This window comes from Pan troglodytes, chromosome 2 (assembly GCF_028858775.2).
Source record: "Pan troglodytes isolate AG18354 chromosome 2, NHGRI_mPanTro3-v2.0_pri, whole genome shotgun sequence".
Lineage (NCBI taxonomy): Eukaryota > Metazoa > Chordata > Mammalia > Primates > Hominidae > Pan > Pan troglodytes.
The window spans coordinates 51216519-51238999 of NC_086015.1; the positions used below are offsets into that span (position 1 = coordinate 51216519).

Genomic DNA, 22481 nt, shown 5'->3' on the forward strand with positions numbered 1-22481 from the left:
GGATTACAGTCATGAGCCATAACATCCGGCCTGCAATAACAAGGTTCTTTCTCCAAATCAAAAGACATGACTTCCTGGAAATGAGCATTCCCAATGCTGAAATATTAAAAAAAAAAAATCTACTGCCAGGCACGGTGGTTCACGCCTGTAATTCCAGCAGTTTGAGAGGCCGAGGTGGGAGGATCATTTGAGGGCAGGACTACTAGCCTGGCCAACATGGTGAAACCTGCTCTCTACTAAAACTACAAAAAATTAGCTGGGTGTGGTGGTACATACCTGTAGCCAGCTATTTGGGAGGCTGAAGTATGAGACTCTCTTGAACCCAGGAGGCGGAGGTTGCAGTGAGCTGAGATCATGCCACTGCACTCCAGCCTGGACAACAGAGTGAGACTCTGTATCAAAAAAAAAAAAAAACACCCTAACCTTAGCAGAGATTGCTCATCAATGCTTCCACGAGAAGATTTTTGATTGAATGGGGAAAATGATAACCTACAGGTCACATTTGACAGATTTTCAAATTAGCTGTCTGGGGAAGGTCTTGTGATTCATGTCTTACATCCTGTCCTTGTATAAAAATCCTTATAAGAATGAGATCTTGTCATTTGCAACAATATGGATGGAACTGGCGGTCATTATGTTAAGTGAAATAAGCCAGGCACTGAAAGACAAACTTTGCATGTTCTCACTTATTTGTGGGAGCTAAAAATTAAAATAATTGAACTCATGGAGACAGACAGTAGATGGATGGTTACCAGAGGCTGGAAAGTACCCTGTTGTACTAGCAAATACTAGGTATTATTCTTTCTAACTATTTTTTTTGTACCCATTAACCATTCCCGAGACTATTTTTTTGTACCCATTAACCATTCCTGAAGTGACTATACTCAATAATATATACATAATTTTTTGGAGATGTAGTCTCACTCTGTCACTCCGGCTGGAATGCAGTGGCACAATCCTAGCTCACTGAAACCTCCACCTCCTGGGTTCAAATGATTCTCCTGCCTCAGCTTCCTGAGTAGCTGGGATTACAGGTGCCTGTCACCACACCTGGCTAATTTTTTGTATTTTTAGTAGAGATGGGGTTTCACCATGTTGGTCAGGCTGGTCTTGAACTCCTGACCTCAAGTGATCCAACCTGCCTTGGCCTCCCAAAGTGCTAGGATTGCAGACATGAGCCGCTGCACCCGGCCAGTCAATAATAATTCAATTGTATATTTTCAAATAATAAAAAAATAATTGCATTGTTTGTAACACAAAGGATAAATGCTTGACTTGACAGATATCCCATTTAGCCTGATGTGATTATGCATTGCATGCCTGTATCAAAATATCTCATGTAACCCACAAATATATACACCTACTATGTACCCACAAAAATTAAAAAAAAATCTTATTGTGAACCCCTCAAATCTTATCAGAAGTTCCTCAGACTTTTTTTTTTGTTGTTGTTGTTGTTGTTGTTGTTGAGACAAAGTCTCACTCTGTTGCCTAGGCTGGAGTGCAGTGGCAAGATCTTGGCTCACTGCAACCTCCGACTCCCAGATTCAAATGATCCTCCTGCCTGAGCCCTGCTGGTAGGTGGGATTACAGGCATACACCACCATGCCCAGCTAATTTGTATATTTTTAGTAGTGATGGGGTTTCACCATGTTGGCCAGGCTGGTCTCAAACTCCTGACCTCAGGTGATCCACCTGCCTCAGCTTCCCAAAGCGCTGGGATTACAGGCACGAGCCACTGCACCCAGCCAAGTTCCTCAGACTTGATGTACTGATTAGTGTGTAACCTACCAACACTAAAAAAACACTAATTTATTTCTAAATTATTAATATAAAGTTTTACTGATTTGTTTCTAAATCATAAAGTTTTACTGACTATCTTACATATAAAACAATTCCTGACTTTGGAACTGCAATGTTACCTCATTTAAGAGTGGAAAATGTCAGCCCTACAATCCAGTTGGTAATGCTCGTCTTCTCTGTCATTCAGTCAAATCAGAATTACTTTCTGTTAGAAGAAAAATATTCATTTTTTACCTCAAATAAATGTGTTAGTTTTTTTTTTTTTTTGAGACGGAGTCTCGCTCTGTCACCCAGGCTGGAGTGCAGTGGCACAATCTCGGCTCACTGCAACCTCCGCCTCCCGGGTTCAAGCGATTCTCCTGCCTCAGCCTCCCGAGTAGCTGGGACTACAGGCGCCTGCCACCACACCTGGCTAATTTTTGTATTTTTAGTAGAGACGGGGTTTCACCATATTGGCCGGGCTGGTCTCGAACTCCTGACCTTGTGATCTGCTCGCCTCAGCCTCCCAAAGCGCTGGGATTACAGGCATGAGCCACTGTGCCCGGCCGTGTTAGTATATATTTCAAGGAATGTGATTGTAACCAATAGGAAATAAATAAATCTTATAAATCGGTTACTAAAACCTATCATCAGGATTAAAATTATATAGGTCTAATTAGGTTATCACTTTTATTTTATTAAAAACAAGGTAGAACATCAATGTACTGTTTCTCACTGCTTAATTTTTTGTTGTTTGTTTGTTTTCTGAGATAGGCCTGGCCAAATTATACATTATTTTTGAAGCAAGGAGTATATGATAAATGCATGATTTCCCTGGTAAATTGTGCATATGTGTATGTGTAAGTGATTCAAATTCTGGTATGGCCAGACATGATGGCCCATGCCTGTAATCCCAGCATTTTAGGAGGCCAAGGCAGGCAGATAGCTTGAGCTCAGGAGTTGGAGACCAGCCTGGGCAACATGGCAAAACTCTGTCTCTTCAAAAAAATTAGCTGGGCATGGTGATGCATGCCTGTAGTTCCAGCTATGTGAGAGGCTAAAGTGGTAGGATCACCTGAGCCTGGGGAGGTTGAGGCTGCAGTGATCCATGATCACACCACTGTACTCCGGCCTGGGCAACAGAGTGAGACCTTGTCTCAAAAACAAGCGAACAACAACAAAAAAAATCCCACCAAATTCTAGTGTTTGGTTTTTGAAAAAAATTAAATAAAAATCAAGTCGAAAAACTATAAACAACTCCATTCTTTTCTTTTCTTTTTTTGAGACGGAGTTTTGCTCTTGCCCAGGCTAGAGTGCAATGGCGCAGTCTCCACTCACTGCAACCTCCGCCTCCTGGGTTCAAGCGGTTCTCCTGCCTCAGCCTCACAAGTGGCTGGGATTACAGGCATGTGCCACCACGCCTGGCTAATTTTTGTATTTTTAGTAGAGACAGGGTTTCACCATTTTGGCTAGGCTGGTCTCGAACTCCTGACTTTGTGATCCACCTGCCTCGGCCTCCCAAAGTGATGGGATTACAGGCATGAGCCACTGTGCCCAGCCTAACTCCATTATTTTCATTAGGTAATATTTTCCAATGTATTTAATAAAAGATAAAGATATTTACTGCTAAAAGCTAATCAACAGAAGATAGAAAATATTTAACAATTTTTAAGATAAATAAGAATTTACTGTAATAATAAATATTTTGTGACATGATTTGTTTAGAATGATTTTAACTACCTTATTGAATAATGAACAACAAACTGAAAGAAATCACATAAAAGTTTCATCTGGATACTTTACCCAATGTACCTGGAAAGATTTAGTAGTCCCATTAAAACATTTCAATTATATTTAAAAGAATCACTGCCAATAACTATACTCCTTTTCATTCCAGGAATGCACATTTAAAGACTTGGCTTATGTTAAACATATGTAGAGAGACATTTTTAGCATCTAGAACTGAATTTCTTACCCATACTGTCTCTGCTCACTCTCGAGTGATTCTCTAATAAGAGGTAAGCATTCTAGGGCAAATCAAGGGATGGAAGAGGCAAAATTGTTGAACAAAAATTGTCATTTCTCCCACCACCCTGCTCTTATTTATCTGAATTCAGATCTTGGGGGCAGAGTGCCCAGGTTTTAACTTAGTTTCACTCTTTTTTTCATATATATATATATATATATATATATATATATATATATATATATATGTGGTTTTCACGAATAAACCATACACAGCTTCTTTTATTATTTATGCCTAGTTTGCACATACACTAATTTTTATTAGTGTTGAATGTTATTTGACATTGAAGTTGACAAGAGAGACCTTTTCATTAACAGTTTCATGATTTTTTAGTTTTAATAGTTTAATAGTTTTCATTTTTTTGAATAGTGTAAAATCCAAATTTGATTTTCCCTTTAGAGCTCTTTTTGTTTAAAGATCTGTAGTCGCTGGGTGCGGTGGCTCACGCCTGTTATCCCAGCACTTTGGAAGGCCAAGGCAGACGGATCACCTGAGGTTGGGAGTTCGAGACCAGCTTGACCAACATGGAGAAACCCTGTCTCTACTAAAAATACAAAATTAGCCAGGCAAGGGCGCGTGCCTATAATCCCAGCTACTCGGGAGGCTGAGGCAGGAGAATCGCTTGAACCTGGGAGGCAGAGGTTGCGGTGAGCTGAGATCACACCATTGCACTCCAGCCTGGGCAACAAGAGCAAAACTTCGTCTCAAAAAATAAAAAATAAAAAAAGATCTGTAGTCACTGTGTGGCCTTGTTTAATTTCCTATATTGAGGCCATTGCGGAGCACTTTTTAAAGGATCAAACTGCCTATACTTGGAAAATGGCTCAAAAGATGCTAATTGTCTGGATGCAGTGGCTCACACCTATAATCCCAGCACTTTGGGAGGCTGACGCAAAGACTGCTTGAGCCCAGGAGTCTGAAACTAGCCTAAGCAACATAACAAGACCCTGTCTCTATTTTATTTTTTTTTACTTTTATAAAAAAAATTAATTTATCAGTGTGATGAAATACCAGGCAATCAACAGAACTTGCAATGTCGAAGACAAACCATGTGGAGATGTGTATAATAGCATTTTAGGTACAAAAGCTAGAACATTGATTTCAACAAGTCAGAGTCTGTTTTGGTTTCAAGGTAAACTGGAAAAAATTGATGTGTTAGGTGGGAGATATAAGAGGACTGTGTTTTTCTTAAATTTTCTTCAATGTGGTTAAAATATGGATTGTATAATAAGAGTATACAGTCTGTCAAGAGCAGTGGTCATTGTTAATGAGTAAACTAAAGCACTCTTTGCAAATTAATTAGTAAATAAAAGGTCTTTCAAAGGGCAAAGAACTTAAAATTATAAAAGGGGGGGTTAGTTATAGAAAAACCTATGTGGCAAAATGCTGCCAAAGACACGGGTACATTTAGGAAGAACAGAGTCATAATTATTCCTGAAGAGGGCATTCTGAAGGAAAAAGCCCTAAAACATCTCTCTAGGGGGTAACTTCAAGAAAGGCCAAAGTGGCCAGGCACAGTGGCTCATGCTTGTAATCCCAGCACTTTGGGAGGCCGAAGTGGGTGGATCACTTGAGGTCAGGAGTTCGAGACCAGCCTGGCCAACATGGCGAAACCCTGTCTCTACTAAAAACCAAAAATTAGCTGTCTGTGGTGTTGTGCACTTGCAATTCCAGCTATTCAGGAGACTGCAGCAGGAGAACCGCTTGAACCTGGGAGGTGGAGGTTGCAGTGAGCCAAGATTGTGCCACTGCACTCCAGCTTGGGTGACAGAGCAAGTCTCTGTCAAAAAAAAAAAAAAAAAAAAAAAGCCAAAGTAACAGGCTCCTGGGGCAGAAAATGAATCTGCAGAATGCAGGTCCAAGGACCTGATCCTGTTGATAAGCTTAAATGTTTTGACATTCCTTCTCATAGTGAGAAAACCAGCCAATGCTGGTGCAATGGGAAATATAGTAGGTATAAATTCAACAACCACAAATCAAATGTGTGCAAAACTCTATTTTTGAACCTGAGTAAGGAAACCTGAACAGGAAAGGTGAATGGTTCTTACTTGTTCAGACCACTTGGAGTCTACCCCTGTTCTGGCACCTCACTGGGATATGCTAGTCAGTGAGGCTGACCTCAGACTCTGCTGCCTGATAGCCTTCCTCAGGCATAGGCACTCTATGGCTCAGGTCATGTTGGTCCTGACGTCACGTTGAGTCTAATGCCATGGGGGATAGAGTACAACTGTGGTGGGAACCCCCTGTTGGATATAGCACCATATTAGTGGTGGCACCATGTTGGAGGAACACCATGTTGGCTAGAGCACCACGTTGGCAGGGGTGACAAGTTGGAAGGGGGATGTTAGTCGGCTATTACTGAATGCTCCACAGGCTCTCTAATGGCAGCTCCAGGGAATCTAGGATGAGCTGCCCACTCTGGCACTTCTGACACCACCGCCAAAACTGTGGACCTTTATTGCCTACACCATCCTCTGAAGTTCAACCCTAAAAGAGAGTATGACTAGAGCCTCTGACTTCTTTTCTCCTCCTTCTTCCAAAAAAAAAAAAACAAATCACCCAACATCCCACTCTCCAGAGATAACTACTGAAAATATTTGCAGAGTGATATTTTTTATTTCTTGTGCATATGTATTTGAGTGAAATGGAACACAATATACATAATGTTTTATTATATATTTTGCTTAATAATATATCTATCTTATTTTCAATAGCTTATTTTCACTTATACTCTTCCATAGTATAAATGTGCAACTCATTTTGGGTTGCACCCTCCACATTTTGCGTTCTAACAATTGTTCACTCTTATATAAATAATGCTGCATATTGTTGCAGATAAATCTCAGTGCACCATCGTGGTGTTTTCCTTAGTCAATTCCTAGAATTAGAATTTCTGGGCCAGATATGGTGGCTTATGCCTGTAATCCCAGCACTTTGGGAGGCCGAGGCAGGCAGATCTCTTGAGCCCAGGAATTTGAGACCAGCCTGGGCAACATGTTGAAACCCTGTATCTACAAAATATATAAAAATTAGCCAGGTTTTTGAATGTGGCTTTTGTTGTGGAAAAATAAAAGACTATAATTTAAAAAAATTAGCTAGGCATGGTGGTGACCACCTGTAGTCCCAGCTACTAGAGAGGCTGCAGTGGGAGGATTGCTTGAGCCCAGGAGATCGAGGTAGCAGTAAGCTGTGATTGCACCACTGCACTCCAGCCTGGGTGACAGAGCAAGACCCTGTCTTTAAAAACCAACCAACAAACAAAAAAACCCTTAGACTAGGTGGCTTATAAACAACAGAAATTTATTTCTTACACAGAGTTTGTGAAGTGCAAGATCAAGGCCCTGTCAGGATAATGTCTGGTAAGGGCTCTCTTTATCATGGATGGCTCCTTCTCATTGTGTTCTCACATGGTGGAAAGGGTAAACACGCTCCCTCGGCCTCATTACAAGGGCACTGATATCATTCATTCATGAGATAGAGCCCTCATGACCTAATGACCCCTCAAAGGCCCTACTTCTTAATACCACCTCAGTGGGGATTATGTTTCAACATATGAATTTGTGGGGGGACACAAACATTCTGACCAGAGCAATATCCTTCCAGCCCTTTTGCTCTGTGCACTCACACATATGTGTATGACACACACATTAATAAAGGGTAAAATGGTGTCATACTATGCATATTGTTCCATAGCTTGCTTTTTAATAAAAACTACCATAGTTCATGAACATCTTCCTAGCCTATAGATTATACATTTACCTTTTATTTAATTAATTAATTTTTTTTGAGATGGAGTCTCACTCTGTTGCCCAGGCTGGAGTGCAGTGGTATAATCTCGGCTCACTGCAACCTCTGCCTCCCGGGTTCAGGCAATTTTCCTGCTTCAGCCTCCTGAGTAGCTGGGATTACAGGCACCCACCACCACACTCAGCTCATTTTTCTATTTTTAGTAGAAACGGGGTTTCACCACGTTGGTCAGGCTGGTCTCGAACTCCTGATCTCAAGTGATCCTCCTGCCTCAGCCTCCCAAAGTGCTGGGATTACAGGCATGAGTCACTGTGCCCAGACTAAATTTACCTCATTAAGTTGCAAAGTATTCCAGGATACAGGTGTAGCATATTTTGTGAACTGTTCCTTTATGGATAGATATTTGTCTCCAATTTTTCTCTCTTATAAATCATGTGGCAGTATACATTCTTGTAGTATAACTTTGCAAGGTTGTGTGAGTAATTTATTCTGTAGGATAAATTTCTCGCAGTGGATTGCTGGGTCATAGGGTGTTAGGGATGTACTGAATTTCAGTCTCAGCCTTGGTAGTCTACCAAATCTATTATTTGAATTTGACTTCAGCCGAACAGCAAAATAGCTACCTTATACTCATTTCTGGTTTTCCTGACCTTGTCATCAGTGCCCATGTGGTAGCCCAGGACATCAGCAAGTCCATCTAGTCACTTGGTGACTTTGATAGGCAGAATAATGTGCCCTTCCCCACTCATCCCCAAAGATGTCCATGTCCTAACACCTGGAATCTATAAATATGTTAGATTACAGGGCAAAAGCAAATTAAGGTTGCAGATAGAATCAAAGTTACTAACCAACTGATTTTAAAACAGAGAAATTATCCTGGATTATGCAGATAGAGCCAATATAATCACAAGGATTCTAAAAGGTAGAAGAAGGAGGCTGAAGAGGAGAGTCAGAGGGAGACATGACTATGGAAGAATGGTCAGAGGGATGGCTTTGAGGATGAGAGAAATGGCCTATGAGCCAAGGGATGTGGCCAGCCTCTAAAAGCTGGAAAAGGCCAGGAAATTGATTCTCCCTTGTTGCCACCTTGATTTTAGCCTTACATCAGACTTCTGACCCTAAGATAATAAATTTGTGTTGTTTTAAGCTACTAAGTTTATAATAACTTGTTACATCAACAATGGAAAACTCATACAGTCATCAGGAGAGTTCTGGGTCTCACACAGCCAGGAACAGAGTAAATCTGGTTAAGGAAATATTTATAGGATGGAAAGTTGGTAAAACAAAACAAAACAAAACAAATGCTTGTTGAGCATTCTTGACAATGGCACACACATGGTGAAGACCATGAGGGGTTTGGGAATAATAAACATACAGTGTTTTATTTATACCCTTCAGGTGTTGTTCAGACAATTCCTTTAGCACCGCAGGGTATAACAAAATTACTAGTCAAATCACAGAGTGAGCTGCTTTCATAATTTATTTTCAGCCAAAGACATTATGTAACCTGCCACAGACTTGGGGACTGGCTTGTCATACACTTATACAAGTTGCTCAAGAAAGATAAAATGGCATCTGTTAGGTGTTAACTACAACAACTACAAGCCTTATCACTGTTTTTTTTCAGTAATTATGCCACCACAGCAGGACTTACTAACAACCAATCTCCTCTCACAACAAAAATAGTTTGCAGAAACCTGACAAACAGAACTGATACCAACATTAATTTCCTTCCCCTGGGTTAGAAAATACTAGGACCAGGAATACTTTCCTGTCCTTACATTAAATAATACTGAGAACAAGCAAAAATAACTTAGCTATTTGCTTTAAGAAATACTCGTTCCAGGCCGGGCACGGTGGCTCATGCCTGTAATCCTAGCACTTTGGGAGGCCGAGGCAGGCGGATCACCTGAGGTCAGGAGTTCAAGACCAGCCTGGCCAACATGGTGAAACCCTGTCTCAACTAAAAATATAAAAATTATCCGGGCATGGTGGTGGGCTCCTGTAATCCAAGCTACTCTGGAGGCTGAGGCAGGAGAACTGCTTGAACCCAGGAGACGGAGGTTGCAGTGAGCTGATATGGTGCCACTGCACCTCAGCCTGGGCGAAAGAGTGAGACTCTGTCTCAAAAACAACAACAACAACAACAAACAAACTCGTTCCTGGAAGATAAGACTGTGAACTAGCAAAAAGAGCATATTTATAAAAACTAGAAGCTGACTAGGTGTGGTGGCTCATGCCTGTAGTCCCAGCACTTTGGGAGGCTGAGGCAGGCAGATTGCTTGAGACCAGCCTGAACAACATGGTGAAACCCCGTCTCTACAAAAGATACAAAAATTAGCTGGGCTTGGTGGCACGCACCTGCAGCCCCAGCTACTCAGGAGGCTGAGGTGGGAGAATCACTCGAGCCCAGGATGTTCAGGCTCACACCACTGTACTCCAGCCCGGGCAAGAGTGAGACCCTGTCTCAAAAAAAGCAAAAAACTAAAAGCTAAGTCACCAAGACTTGCTTAAAGACTTTTGCCTCACTGTGCCCATCAATCCAAAATTATTATATCATAAATTCTGCCTAATCTCAGTTTCCTGCTTTGCAAGACCCTCCTGAAAATATCCAAGTTAAGGCCCTAAAACCCTAAAAATATCCTCCCAACTCTCCCCTTCTGAAAAACAATTACAACTTTCTCATATTGGTGTTCTCCTTAAGTTTAATAAAATTAGCTTTACTTAACAAACATGTTTTTTCAGGGGGCGTTTTGGAGAGTTAATATTCCTTTTTACTTTGTAGAAATGGGGTCTCTCTATGTTGCTCAGGCTGGGCTCGAATTCCTGGGCTCAAGCTATTCTCCCACCTCAGCCTCCTGAGTAGCTAGGATCACAGGTGTGTGCCACCACATCTGGCTAATTTCTTATTTTTAAAATTTCTGGAGAGACAAGGTCTCGCTATGTTGTTCAGGCTAGTCTTGAACTCCTGGCTTCAAACAATCCTTCTGCCTCTGCCTCCCAAAGTGCTGGGATTACAGGCATAAGCCACCACTAGGTTCTTTTCTTTTCTTTTTTTTTTTTTTTTTGTTGATGGAGTCTCCCTCTATCACGTAGGCTGGAGTGCAGTGGCACGATCTTGGCTCATTGCAACATCCGCCTCTGGGGTTCAAGCAATTCTCCTGCCTCAGCCTCCCGAGTAACTGGGATTACAGGCACATGCCACCACACCTGGCTAATTTTTTATATTTTTGGTAGAGACGGAGTTTCACCATGTTGGCCAGGCTGGTCTTGAACTCCTCACCTCAAGTGATCCGCCCGCCTTGGCCTCCCAAAGTGTTGGGATTACAGGCATGAGCCACTGCACCCGGCAGTGGGATCTAAATAATATAAAACTATTAAAAATTTACATTTGAACAAAATGTGTTTATGAAACACCACTAGTATAGACAATTAAAATTCTGAAAGGTATCGCCAAGTTTTATCCAAAAAGTGTGTACTAAAGTATGTACCAATATATACATTTTTTGGTTTTTTTTTTTTTGAGACGGAGTCTGGCTCTGTCACCCAGGCTGGAATGCAGTGTCACGATCTTGGCTCACTGCAAACTCTGCCTCCAGGTTCAAGCAATTCTCCTGCCTCAGCCTCCTGAGTAGCTGGGACTACAGGTGCCTGCCACCACCCCTGGCTAATTTTTTGTATTTTTAGTACAGATGGGGTTTCATCGTGTTAGCCAGGATGGTCTCGATCTCCTGATCTCGTGATCCACCAGGCTCGGCCTCCCAAAGTGCTGGGATTACAGGCATGAGCCACTGCACCAGGCCCAATATATACATTTTCAAGCCTCTGGTGATACACTACTTAATTGTTCTCCAGAAAACATGAACCAATTGATGCTGTCTCCAACAGTGAAAAAGAATGCCTGTGTATTTTTTATTAAAGGATAACTTTTCAAACAAGTTATCATTGTGACTGACATACATATGTTAAAATGAATATGTAGCAAATATTTTATTTATTATTATTTATTTATTTTATTTTTATTTATTTTTTTTGAGACAGAGTCTCGCTCTGTCGCCCAGGCTGGAGTGCAGTGGTGCCATCTCAGCTCACTGCAACCTCCGTCTCCCAGGTTCAAGTGATTCTCCTGCCTCAGCCTCCAGAGTAGCTGGAATTACAGGTGGCCACCATCCCACCCAGCTAATTTTTGTATTTTTAGTAGAGATGGAGTTTCACCATGTTGGCCAGACTGGTCTTGAACTCCTGACCTCAAGTAATCCTCCCACTTCGGCCTCCCAAAGCGCTGGGATTACAGGCATGAGCCACCAGCGCCCAGCCAATAATTTTATTTAACTCATTAATTAATGAGGGAACCAGTAAGATTTTACAAGTTCAAAGGAGAATATAAAGTACCACACTTACATGATAAATGTTAGAGGTAATGAATATCCCAATTATCCTGATTTGATCATTATACATTGTATACATGTATCAAAATATCACATATATCACAAAATACATACAACTACTACATATCAATTTTAAAAATTAAAAAATAATAAAGTACCATACTTATATAGGTCAGGAATGCTGAAATGAATTTACAAATAGATGTAAAACTGGCCTTTTTTAAAAAGGGGTTGGGTGGGGAAAGAGAATTTGAAGTCTAGGGGCAATTACATTTGCATTTCTATCCATTATCTACAATTTACTGGACTGAAAATAACTCGAAAGACAATGAAAGGCCAGAGCCCCCTTAGAATCCCATAACTGGGCCGGGCGCGGTGGCTCACTCCTGTAATCCCAGCACTTTGGGATCCCAGCTGAAGCATGAGAATCGCTTAAACCTGGGAGGTGGAGGCTGCAGTGAGCCAAGATCGTGCCATTGCACTCCAGCCTGGGGGACAGAGTGAGACTCCGTCTCAAAAAAAAAAAAAAAAAAAAAATCCCATAATTGGGAAGGGGCTGCTAGATACCACCTTGTTGTTGTCTATTGAAGACACCAGATTTCATCTTTTGTTGCATTTTAAAGTCTTTCACAGTTTTTCCCTACACTCTGGGCAAACTTATCTTCTATAAATCTTTATATTTACAGAAACCTATATTTTCATTAAAAAAGAAAGAAAAGAGGCCAGGCGCAGTGGCTCACGCCTGTAATCCCAGCACTTTGAGAGGCTGAGGCAGGCAGATCACCTGAGGTCGGGAGTTGGAGACCAGCCTGACCAACATGGAGAAACCCCGTCTCTACTAAAAACACAAAAAAATTAGCCGGGCGTGGTGGTGCATGCCTGTAATCCCAGCTACTCGGGAGGCTGAGGCAGGAGAATCACTTGAACCCAGGAGCTGGAGGTTGTGGTGAGTCAAGATCACGCCATTGCACTACAGCCTGGGCAACAAGAGCAAAAACTCCGTCTCAAAAAAAAAAAAAAAAAAAAATTCCAAGCAACTGGAAAAACAATGACCTGCAAAAAAGTCGGGGAGCTGTTTCTGAACATCAGGCCCAATGGCTAGACAATAGCTGGATTTTACCCAGAGAAACTTTTTTTTTCTTACCCAGATAAACTTCTGATCTCATTATTGTTATTATTTTACCAGCCAGATGTTTTGACTGTTTGGAAATACAAATATTTTAATCAGGATCATATCGACAATGATAAATTTGGGAAAATATTTCTTGAGCAGGCTCTACTAAGTCTGTTTAATCCCTTCACACATTTTCTACACATTATTACTAAAGTGATTTTTTTCATTTAAAATTTATTTTCAAAAATAATAATTTGAAAAAACCCAAATATTTAAACACTATTTTATTGAGGTTATTACTGTACATTTTATTTTAAAATATTTAAATCTTTGACCATTTTTATACTAAATATAACTATAGCTTTTCTCAATCTGAATTTTATTTTGTGGCATTTATTGCTATCAAATCTAGTTTTCTTGGGTCAAATTTTTATATTTTGATGTTGTGATGAAATTTTATTTTTTTGTCAATTTTCAGTTAGTAACAACTTACTATGGTCAGTTTTAGCTATAATTGGTTTTATTTTATCTCAGTTAGGTTTACCAAGTCTGCTTTTTCCTGGATCAGATTTGACCAAAGGTGACGTCATAGCATGATGTCAAGGTCTGAAATTTTAAATTTAGCCCTATTTTACCCTTCCAATTATTTTGTATGCCAAATATTTACTCTCCATGTTATGCTATGTTATGGACAAAGAGCAAAGAATGTCCTCAAAGTCAAAACTTCAGGATCAAAGACATTCAGTTAGGTTTATGAGGCCTGATCTTCCTTTTTCTCTTTTTCTTCTTTTTTTTTCTTTTTTGAGACGGAGTCTTGCTCTGTCACTCAGGCTGGAGTGTAATGGTACTATCTCGGCTCACTGCAACCTCCGCCTCCTGGGTTTAAGTGATTCTCCTGCTTCAGCCTACAGGCGCCTGCCACCACGCCTGGCTAATTTTTGTATTTTTAGTAGAGATGGGGGTTTCACTATGCTGGCCAGGCTGGTCATGAACTCCTGACCTCAAATGATCTACCCACCTCGGCTTCCCGAAGTGCTGGGATTATAGGAGTGAGCCACCCCGCCTGGCCGAGGCCTGATCTTTCATCCATCCACCCTTCCACTCACTCATCCACTTGCCCACTCGCTCATCCACGTAGCCATTCATCTATTTTTCCACCCACTCATTCATCAACTCAACACTAATCTACCCCATCCAACCACCATTCATCAATCCATCAACCTATATAATCCATCCATTCAGCCATCCATCCATCGATCCTTCTATCCAACCACCTGTCCATCCATTCATCCATTGATCTGTTTACCTATTCATTAATCTATCCAAGTGGTTCTCAATCGGGGCAATTTTGCTCCCTGGGGATATTTGGAAACGTGTAGAGATATTTTTGGCTGTCATAATGGACAGTAGGGGGTTTGGGGGATGCTACTGGCATCTAGTGGGTAAAGGCCAGAGATGCTGCTAAACCTCCCATTTAACACATAGAACAGCACCCCTACCCCAACAACAAATAATTATTTGGCCTAAAATGTCCATGGTACCAAGGTTGAGAACCCCTGCTCTACCTTGTCCAGTGATCCACCCATCTATTCATCCATAGTCATCCATCTAAATGTTTATTGAGCACCTATTGCAATGTCTCTCAATATATATATATTTTTTAAGAGACGGGGAGTCTCACTAGGTTGACCAGGCTGGTCTTGAACTTCTGGCCTCAAGTGACCCTCCTGCCTCAGCCTCCCAAAGTGTTGGGATGATAGGCATGAGCTACCGCACCCAGCCTGTCTCTCAATATTGACTGCAAATCAGAATCACCTGTGGAGCACGTACAACATAGTTACCACTCAGATATCACCTTGGACTATTCAGAGCTTTATAATAAGAAACTATGGAAGTTTATGAATTGAAAGTTTATAAGTAGAGAAGCTTCTGTGCTTGTTTTTAAGAGAGTACGTGTTATGAAATAGTTGCCAATTGGCCAGGTGTGGTGGCTCATGCCTGTAATCCCAGCACTTTGAGAGGCTGAGGCGGGCGGATCACCTGAGGTCGGGAGTTTGAGACCAGCCTGACCAACATGGAGAAACCCCATCTCTACTGAAAACACAAAATTAGCCGGGCATGGTGGCACATGCCTGTAATCCCAGCTACTCAGGAGGCTGAGGCAGGAGAATCGCTTGAACCTGGGAGGCAGAGGTTGCAGCAAGTCGAGATCATGCCATCGCACTCTAGCCTGGGCAACAAAAGAGAAACTCCATCTCAAAAAAAAAAAAAAAAGAAAAGAAAAGAAAGAGAAGAAAAGAAATAGTTGCTAATTAAGGTTAACGGCTCATCAACATATTAATCAGGTAAACAGTGCATGCCAAAGGTGAAGAACAAATATATATACAAGTTTCCTTCTATGGGGCAGGGGCCAAGGGTGTTTTCAACTCAGTGTGCACATTAGAGTCACTTGGGGAGCTTTTAAAACATACTGAGGCTCAGGTCCCAGAGGCTCTGATTTAATTTATCTAACATGTGGCCTAGGCATCAGGATTTTATAAAAGCACTCCAGTTGATCATAATATGCAGCCAGGGTTAAGAACAGCTGTCTCAGAGCTCAAAAATGCACCTCCCTTTTTCTTTGTTGTGTGTGTGTACATAACACGTTTTCTTTTTCACTTTATTCAGAGTCCAGTCTTTTTTTTTTTTTTTTTTAGAGTCTTTCTTTGTTGCTCAGGCTGGAGTGCAGTGGTACAATCTTGGCTCGCTGCAACTCCACCTCCCAGGTTCAAGCGATTCTCCTGCCTCAGCCTTCGGAGTAGCTGGGATTAGAGGCATCTACCACCATGCCTGGCTGGTGTTGAACTCCTTACCTCAAGTGATCTGCCCACCTTGGCCTCACAAAGTCCTGGGATTACAGGCATGAGCCACCGTGCCTGGCCCAGAGTCCAATCTTAAAATAAGGTTTGGCATAAGAATTTGCCCTTAGATTATTGGTTTGCCCTTTTTTTTTTTTTTTAATTTTTTGAGACAGGGTCTCACTGTTTCACCCAGCTGTAACACCCAGCTAATTTTTTAAAATTTTTAGTAGAGATGGGGTTTTACCATGTTGGCCAGGCTGGTCTCGAACTCCTGGCGTCAAGTGATCCGCCTGCCTCGGCCTCCCAAAGTGCTGGGATTACAGGTGTGAGCCACCGTGTCCGGCCAGAGATTGGTCTTAAAATGCCATGACAGTCAGCATTAATTGGAGAGAGATAATATTGGCCCAAATGCTGCCTCTTCAAATCCAAAATCCATTTTGGGGAGTGGAGAGGGAGACTAACATTGGTTGTATGTGTGCATGCATGTATATGTATGTGCGTGTGTGTGTGTGTACAAGCTAATCGCCTATCAAACATAATGCTGGGTACATTCGCATCTTTATTTTCATAGTTATTGTTACTGTCATGGCTGTTTCAATTGGTTGAGGACCTGCTGTGCACTTCACATCATTCCACAAAGCCCTACGGTGATCATGGTTCTATACACAAGGAAAGGAAGGCAGAGAAATTAGACAACTTACTCAATGTCAAATGTCAGTAAGATACAGAATCCCAATCTAAACTCAGGTGTCTCTGGCCCAAAGCCTGTGATCTGTCCCTATTTTGTATTGCTTCATAAAAGTGCAATCCACTGACCAACAATCAAGCCCAGACCGATACTCCCTGGGCCCAGCTAGTGCGGACCAGGTGGATTGGAACTTCCCTGCAGTGCCAGAGGAAATAGCAATAGAGGTATCTGAGCTCTTTGGATTAAAGATAATGGAACATAGGAGGGACTCTCCAGAGCTTTTTGTCCTACCTTGAATCTCAGACCTCTAGAAAGAAACTTTGGGTGCTATACTGATTCAATTGTATCCTTTTCATTACACTTTTATAATATATATTATTAAAAATATAGGCCAGGTGCAGTGGCTCATGCCTATAATCCCAGCACTTTGGGAGGCCAAGGCAGGAGGATCACTTGAGCCCAGGAGTTCAAGACCAACCTGGGCAATATAGTGAGAACTTGTCTCTATAGAAAGTTAAAAAAAAAAAAAAAATTAGCCAGGATTTTTAGTGGGATGATTGCTTGAGCCCATTAAAAAAAAATTAAAGCTGTTAAAATAATGTTATATATATCATACATATATTCTTTTTATGCTTCTTTTTTGTTTTCTTATTTTTACTTTTCTCCTCAAATTCCATTTACATATATATATAGAGACAGGGTCTCACTCTGTTGTCAGGTTGGAGTGCCACCATGCCAAGCTAATTTTTTATTTTATTTTTATAGACATGGGATTTTGCCATGTTGCCCAGGCTGGTCTGGAACTTCTGGGCTCAAGCAATCCTCCTACCTCAGCCACTCAAAGTGCCAGTATTACAGTCATGAGTCACTGTGCCTAGCCTAAGTATTTTAAGATGTTATCATTTCATTGACAAGCCCACAAATATATATCAACTATTTTTTTCTTTGGCTCCATTCGTGTATGTGTGAATTTGTGTGTTTATGCTGGGAAGTCCTGGGAAAGTTCCATTTAGTGGAAAACATGCCCAGAGGAGTTGTTCTACCCAAAGGGGAGAAAGTTGAGATAATAATCCACTGATTTATTGGTTGAGGGTTGCTCCTAAAGGTGTCGTTAACTCCCTGGCATTTGGAACTACCCTGAAGCAGATGAACACCTATGTAGACAAAGCCTTTATGTGGAAAGTTGCAGATGCTTTCACTAGGAAGCCATTAGCAGGAATGGCAAGTGCAAGGGACTGTGTCAAGGCATGACAGCATCTGCTACAGAATGTGACATTTAAAGCCGGGCGTGGTGGCTCATGCCTCTAATCCCAGCATTTTGGGAGGCTGATGCAGGCAGACCACTCGAGGTCAGGAGTTTGAGACCAGCTTGGCCAACATGGTGAAAAACCCCGTCTCTACTAAAAAAAAACAAAAAAACAAAAAAACAAAAAAAAAATTAGCTAGGCGTGATGGTGCGCGCCTGTAATCCCAGCTACTTGGAGGCTGAGGTGTGAGAATTGCTTGAACTCAGGAGGCAGAGGTTGCAGTGAACAGAGATCGCACCACTGCACTCCAGCCTGTCAAGAGAGTGAAACTCTGTCTCAAAAAAGGGCCAGGCGTGGTGATTCACGCCTGTAATCCCAGCACTTTGGGAGGCCGAGGCAGGCGGATCACGAGGTCAGGTGATTGAGACCAGCCTGGCCAAGAGACCAGCCTGGCCAATATAGTGAAACCCCATCTCTACTAAAAATACAAAAGTTTGCTGGGTGTGGTGGCACGTGCCTGTAATCCCAGCTACTCGGAAGGCTGAGGCAGGAGAATCACTTGAAGCTGGGAGGCGGAGGTTGCAGTGAGCCAAGATTGTACCATTGCACTCCAGCCTGGGAGACACAGCGAGACTCCGACTCAAAAAAAAAAAAAAGAAAAGAAAAAAGTGTCATTTAAGCAAGGACTTAGGAAAGTGAATCATGTGGACATGTAGGGAAAGAATGTTTTAGGCAGAGGAAACAGCCATTGCAAAGGCCTGGAAGCAGGAGCTGTCTGTCTGGCATGTTGGGAGGAAAAGTAAGGAAGCCCATGTGGCTGGAGTAGAGTGAGCAAGGGGACAGTAGACGAGACAAGAGTAGAGAAATCATAGAAGTCACGATTATATAGGATCTTGTGGGATGTTTTAAGGACTTGGGTTTCCCTCTGAGCAAAATAGGAAACCATTAAAAATTTGAGAAGAGGTGTAATGTGATCTAACATATTTCAGAAGGTCAACCAGGGCTAGACCTGGTGGCTTGTAATCCTACCTACTCTGGAGGCTGACATGGGAGGATTGTTTTAACCCAGGAGTTCGAGGATGCAGTGAGCTAGGATCATGCCACTGCTCTCCAGCATGAGGAAAAAAAAAAAAAAAAGGTTCAGCCAGGCTGCTGTTCTGGAAATAGTGAGCAAAAGGAGAAGCCAGGAGACAGGAAGCTGTTGCAATATCCAGGCAAGAAGTGGTGAGAAATGGTCAGATTTTGAATATAGGAGGAAGGTAAAGCCTACTGAATTTCTGGATAGATTCAGTGTGAGGTCTGAGAGAAGAGAGGAATGAAGTACAAAACTAAGGATTTTAGCCTGAGCAATTAGGCTAAGGAAGGTTATGGGTAAAGTATGTTTAGGGAGACAATTAGACATTTGGTTTTCTAGCTCACCTCTTCACCAGTGATGAAGCCTTCAGGGTGCCATCTTTATTCAGGCAGTCCCATTTCCAGCTTCCTATATGGCATGAACTGAAGTCTTATTTCTCATACTTATGTGGACATTTAACCTTCAAAAGTAACAATCCGCTCACATACCTTCTCCTGGTCCCTAGAAGACATAGCCAGTTCACACGCTGACCACTCAGGTTTTCAGTTCCTCCTTTATGTTCAGCTCCTGACAGTTCCCTTTCTTGCTTGCAAATCTTACTTTGTACAGTCGTCCCTTGGTATACATGTGGGATTGGCTCCAGGGCCCCTTCCATATGCCAAAATCCACACATAAGTCCTGCACTCAGCCCTGCGGAACCTGCACATACAAAAAGTTGACTCTCCACATATGCAGATTTTGCATCCCTTGAATACTGTATTTTCAATCCACCTTTGGTTGAAAAAATCCCATGTATAAGTAGACTTGTGCATTTCAAACCCGTGTTGTTCAAGGGTCAACTGTATTTCTTTTCTCTTTTTCTTTTTTTTTTGAGACAGAATCTCTGTTCCCCAGGCTGGAGTGCGGCAGCATGATCTCAGCTCACTGCAGCCTCCGCCTCCCAGGTTCAAGCAATTCTTGTGTCTCAGCCTCCCAAGTAGCTGGGATTACAGGTGTGCACCACCACACCCGGCTAATTTTTGTATTTTTAGTAGAGACAGGTTTTTGCCATGTTTGCCAGGCTGGTCTCAAACTCCTGGCCTCAAGTGATCTACCTGCCTCAGCCTCCCAAAGTGCTGGGATTACAGGCATGAACCACCACATGTGGCCTCAAGGGTCAACTGTATTTAAAAGAATGTTATACTTTAGTCAGCACCTCTATTTGTAGCAGGAATGTTTTCAGATTATCTCACCTGTCACATTGTTGCAACTGGAAGTCCCTCCAGGGGTGACTTGGATGGCAAATTAACTCAGCAGGAACTATTTTCTGGAATGACAGACCCATCTGAATGAACACAACACCCCTACCTTCCTGCCATACTGGAAGCATCGACTCCTGGAAGCATCAGTCAGGGGAAGAGAAAGGAGCTGGAGGAGGGAGAGGGCAGAGCCCTCAAGGCAATCCTATCACTTTCTTCAACAAAATCCATGTCCATCTGCTGATGGGCTGAAGAGCAGAATCACAGGGTTTTTGATTGGATAGATACTATCCAGTTCAACCTTCAACCAGGTGCAACCTCCTTGCCAGACAGCCTACTGCTGCAGGGCCCTCACTAATGACTTCATGCCAGGACTGCTCTCATTTTAAGCCTCTTCTTATTTTGAGATAACAATCTTAGCCAGGAGAGGTGGCTCACACCTGTAATCCCTTGGCACTTTGGGAGGCTGAGGTGGGAGGATCGTTTGAGCCCAGAAGTTTCAAGACCATTCTGGACAACATAGTGAGACTCCATCTCCAGAAAAAATTTAAAAAACTAGCCAGGCATGGTGGTGCACACCTGTAGTCCCAGCTACTCAGGAGGCTGGGGTGGGAGGATTGAGCCCAGGAGGTTGAGGCTGCAAGGAGCTGTGATGGCACCACTGCACTCCAGCCTGGATGACAGAGTGACACCCTGTCTCAAAAACAACAACAATAACAACAAAACCTTTGGGAAAAATGTTTGCTACTCATTCAGCCCACATCCACATCCTCTTGCTTTCCCTTCTACCTGGCAGCCCCTCATGGCCTCTGTCACATTTCTCTTCCTCTTCAGGTAAGCAGACCTAGTTCCTTCCATCTTTCCTCATACAAAGTGGTCCCAGAGCTAGATATCACCCACCAGAAGTGATGTATTTTTCTCTCACAGCTTCCCATGACAGGACTGCCAGGTGAGCAGAACCTCCTCTCCCACTGTTGGAAGAATAACAGAAACCTCAAGGCCCTGATGAGGGTGTCAGATGGGGGAGCACCCACAGAGTGCCAGGCCAAGGCCTTGACCCATAAGAACAGAAGAGGGGGTGAGATACAATTCCAAGGAAGCACTGAAACTTTTCACTCAGTGGAGACTTGGTTTACCAACCCAGGGGCGTATCAGTCAGCCTGGAAGGCCCAGAGGGCCTGAGTTTGTTCTCTGAGCAAAGTAGTGAACTCTTTCCCTTTGGTGCCACCACCAAGGGCCCAAGCTGCAGCCTGGTAACTTGATAGAGAGTGATATCTTCTCTCTTCCCTGCTCAGCCTTGACAGTGATCCCAGTTCCTATTCAGGGTAAATCGTTCACTTTCACTTCTGCTCAGTGCAGCCTACACGGAGAGAGAAAGCGGGGAGGGGAGGCACCCTGGCGCCTGGTGGCCGTGCATGCTGCGTAGGGAAGGCCGTGGTGTTCTGGAAACACGCAGAGGACGTGTCTCCCAGAAGCTGCTCATTTATTCCCTGGTACATGGAGCCAGCTCTGCCTCATCCCTTTCTGGTCTCTGTGGCTAGACCTTATCCTTCCCTGGTTGCCAAATGAAGGAGGGCCTCCTCCTGTCTTCTTCACTGGCTCAGAAACACAGAAAAGATGTCTTGAGAGAACTTAGGGTCTGAGGGAGCTGTGAGAAGCAGAGCTCCTCAGACCGAGCTCACCACCCCCACCCTAGGATGTCTATCCAGGAAAGGGGCTGACCAGTGTGACAAAGGCCTGCCAGGAGGAGCCTGGCTGAGCTACTTTTCTGCCTTCCTACTTGAGACTCAGTTCTGACCTCACACATACATAGAGAATATGTCCTTTCAGACAGGAAATAAGACAAAGTTCTCAGATGAGCACTGAAAGTCCAAACTAGAAAGTTATTTTATCCTGTCCCTGCATATAAGACAGTGAATTAAAACCCAAAGTGCTCTGTGGAGATGAGCAAGGTTGTCCTTGGAGGATGCTCCCCCCAACATGCAGGCCAAATGTGTTCTCTGTGCTGGGTCCCAGCATTGGAGTAGAGGGGGCTGAAGCTCTGGGCAGGTGGTTGAGCAGCTCCACTACAGTAGGCCGGAGTTGCTGGTCTGTCCTTTAAGGTACTGGCGATGAGGTTCTATTTTCTATGTGCCTGCTGGAGGCCCATCATGGTTTTCAAGTAATTATGCTGGACACAGAGGGAAGAGAAAACAGGAACTTATTAGGAGGGACAGACATAGCAGGGACTCAGACCAGGCCACTCACATTCACCCTATCATTCCTCCTGCAAACATCATGGGTTGTGGACAAGGATTCCTTCTGAGTAGCCCCAATTCTCTGAGAAATAACATTCC

The 22481-nt window shown here is 42.8% G+C and overlaps 1 protein-coding gene and 1 long non-coding RNA gene across 39 annotated transcripts in view; one reads left to right on the forward strand and one right to left on the reverse strand.

Annotated features, from left to right (window-relative positions):
- Positions 1 to 22481, forward strand: part of LOC129143616 (uncharacterized) — an 84532-nt gene that overhangs the window by 44080 nt on the left and 17971 nt on the right. The window lies entirely within an intron of this gene.
- KIF9 (kinesin family member 9) overlaps positions 22009 to 22481 on the reverse strand; it is a 53525-nt gene continuing 53052 nt past the window's right edge. For all 38 annotated transcript variants that reach the window (XR_010155177.1, XR_010155180.1, XR_010155175.1 and 35 more), the window contains one exon: positions 22009 to 22315. Coding sequence is in view for 29 of the 38 variants with exons in the window: in XM_063805669.1 (XP_063661739.1) it covers positions 22265 to 22315 (51 nt within the window). In the remaining 9 variants the exon portion in view is untranslated. The remainder of the gene's footprint in view (positions 22316 to 22481) is intronic.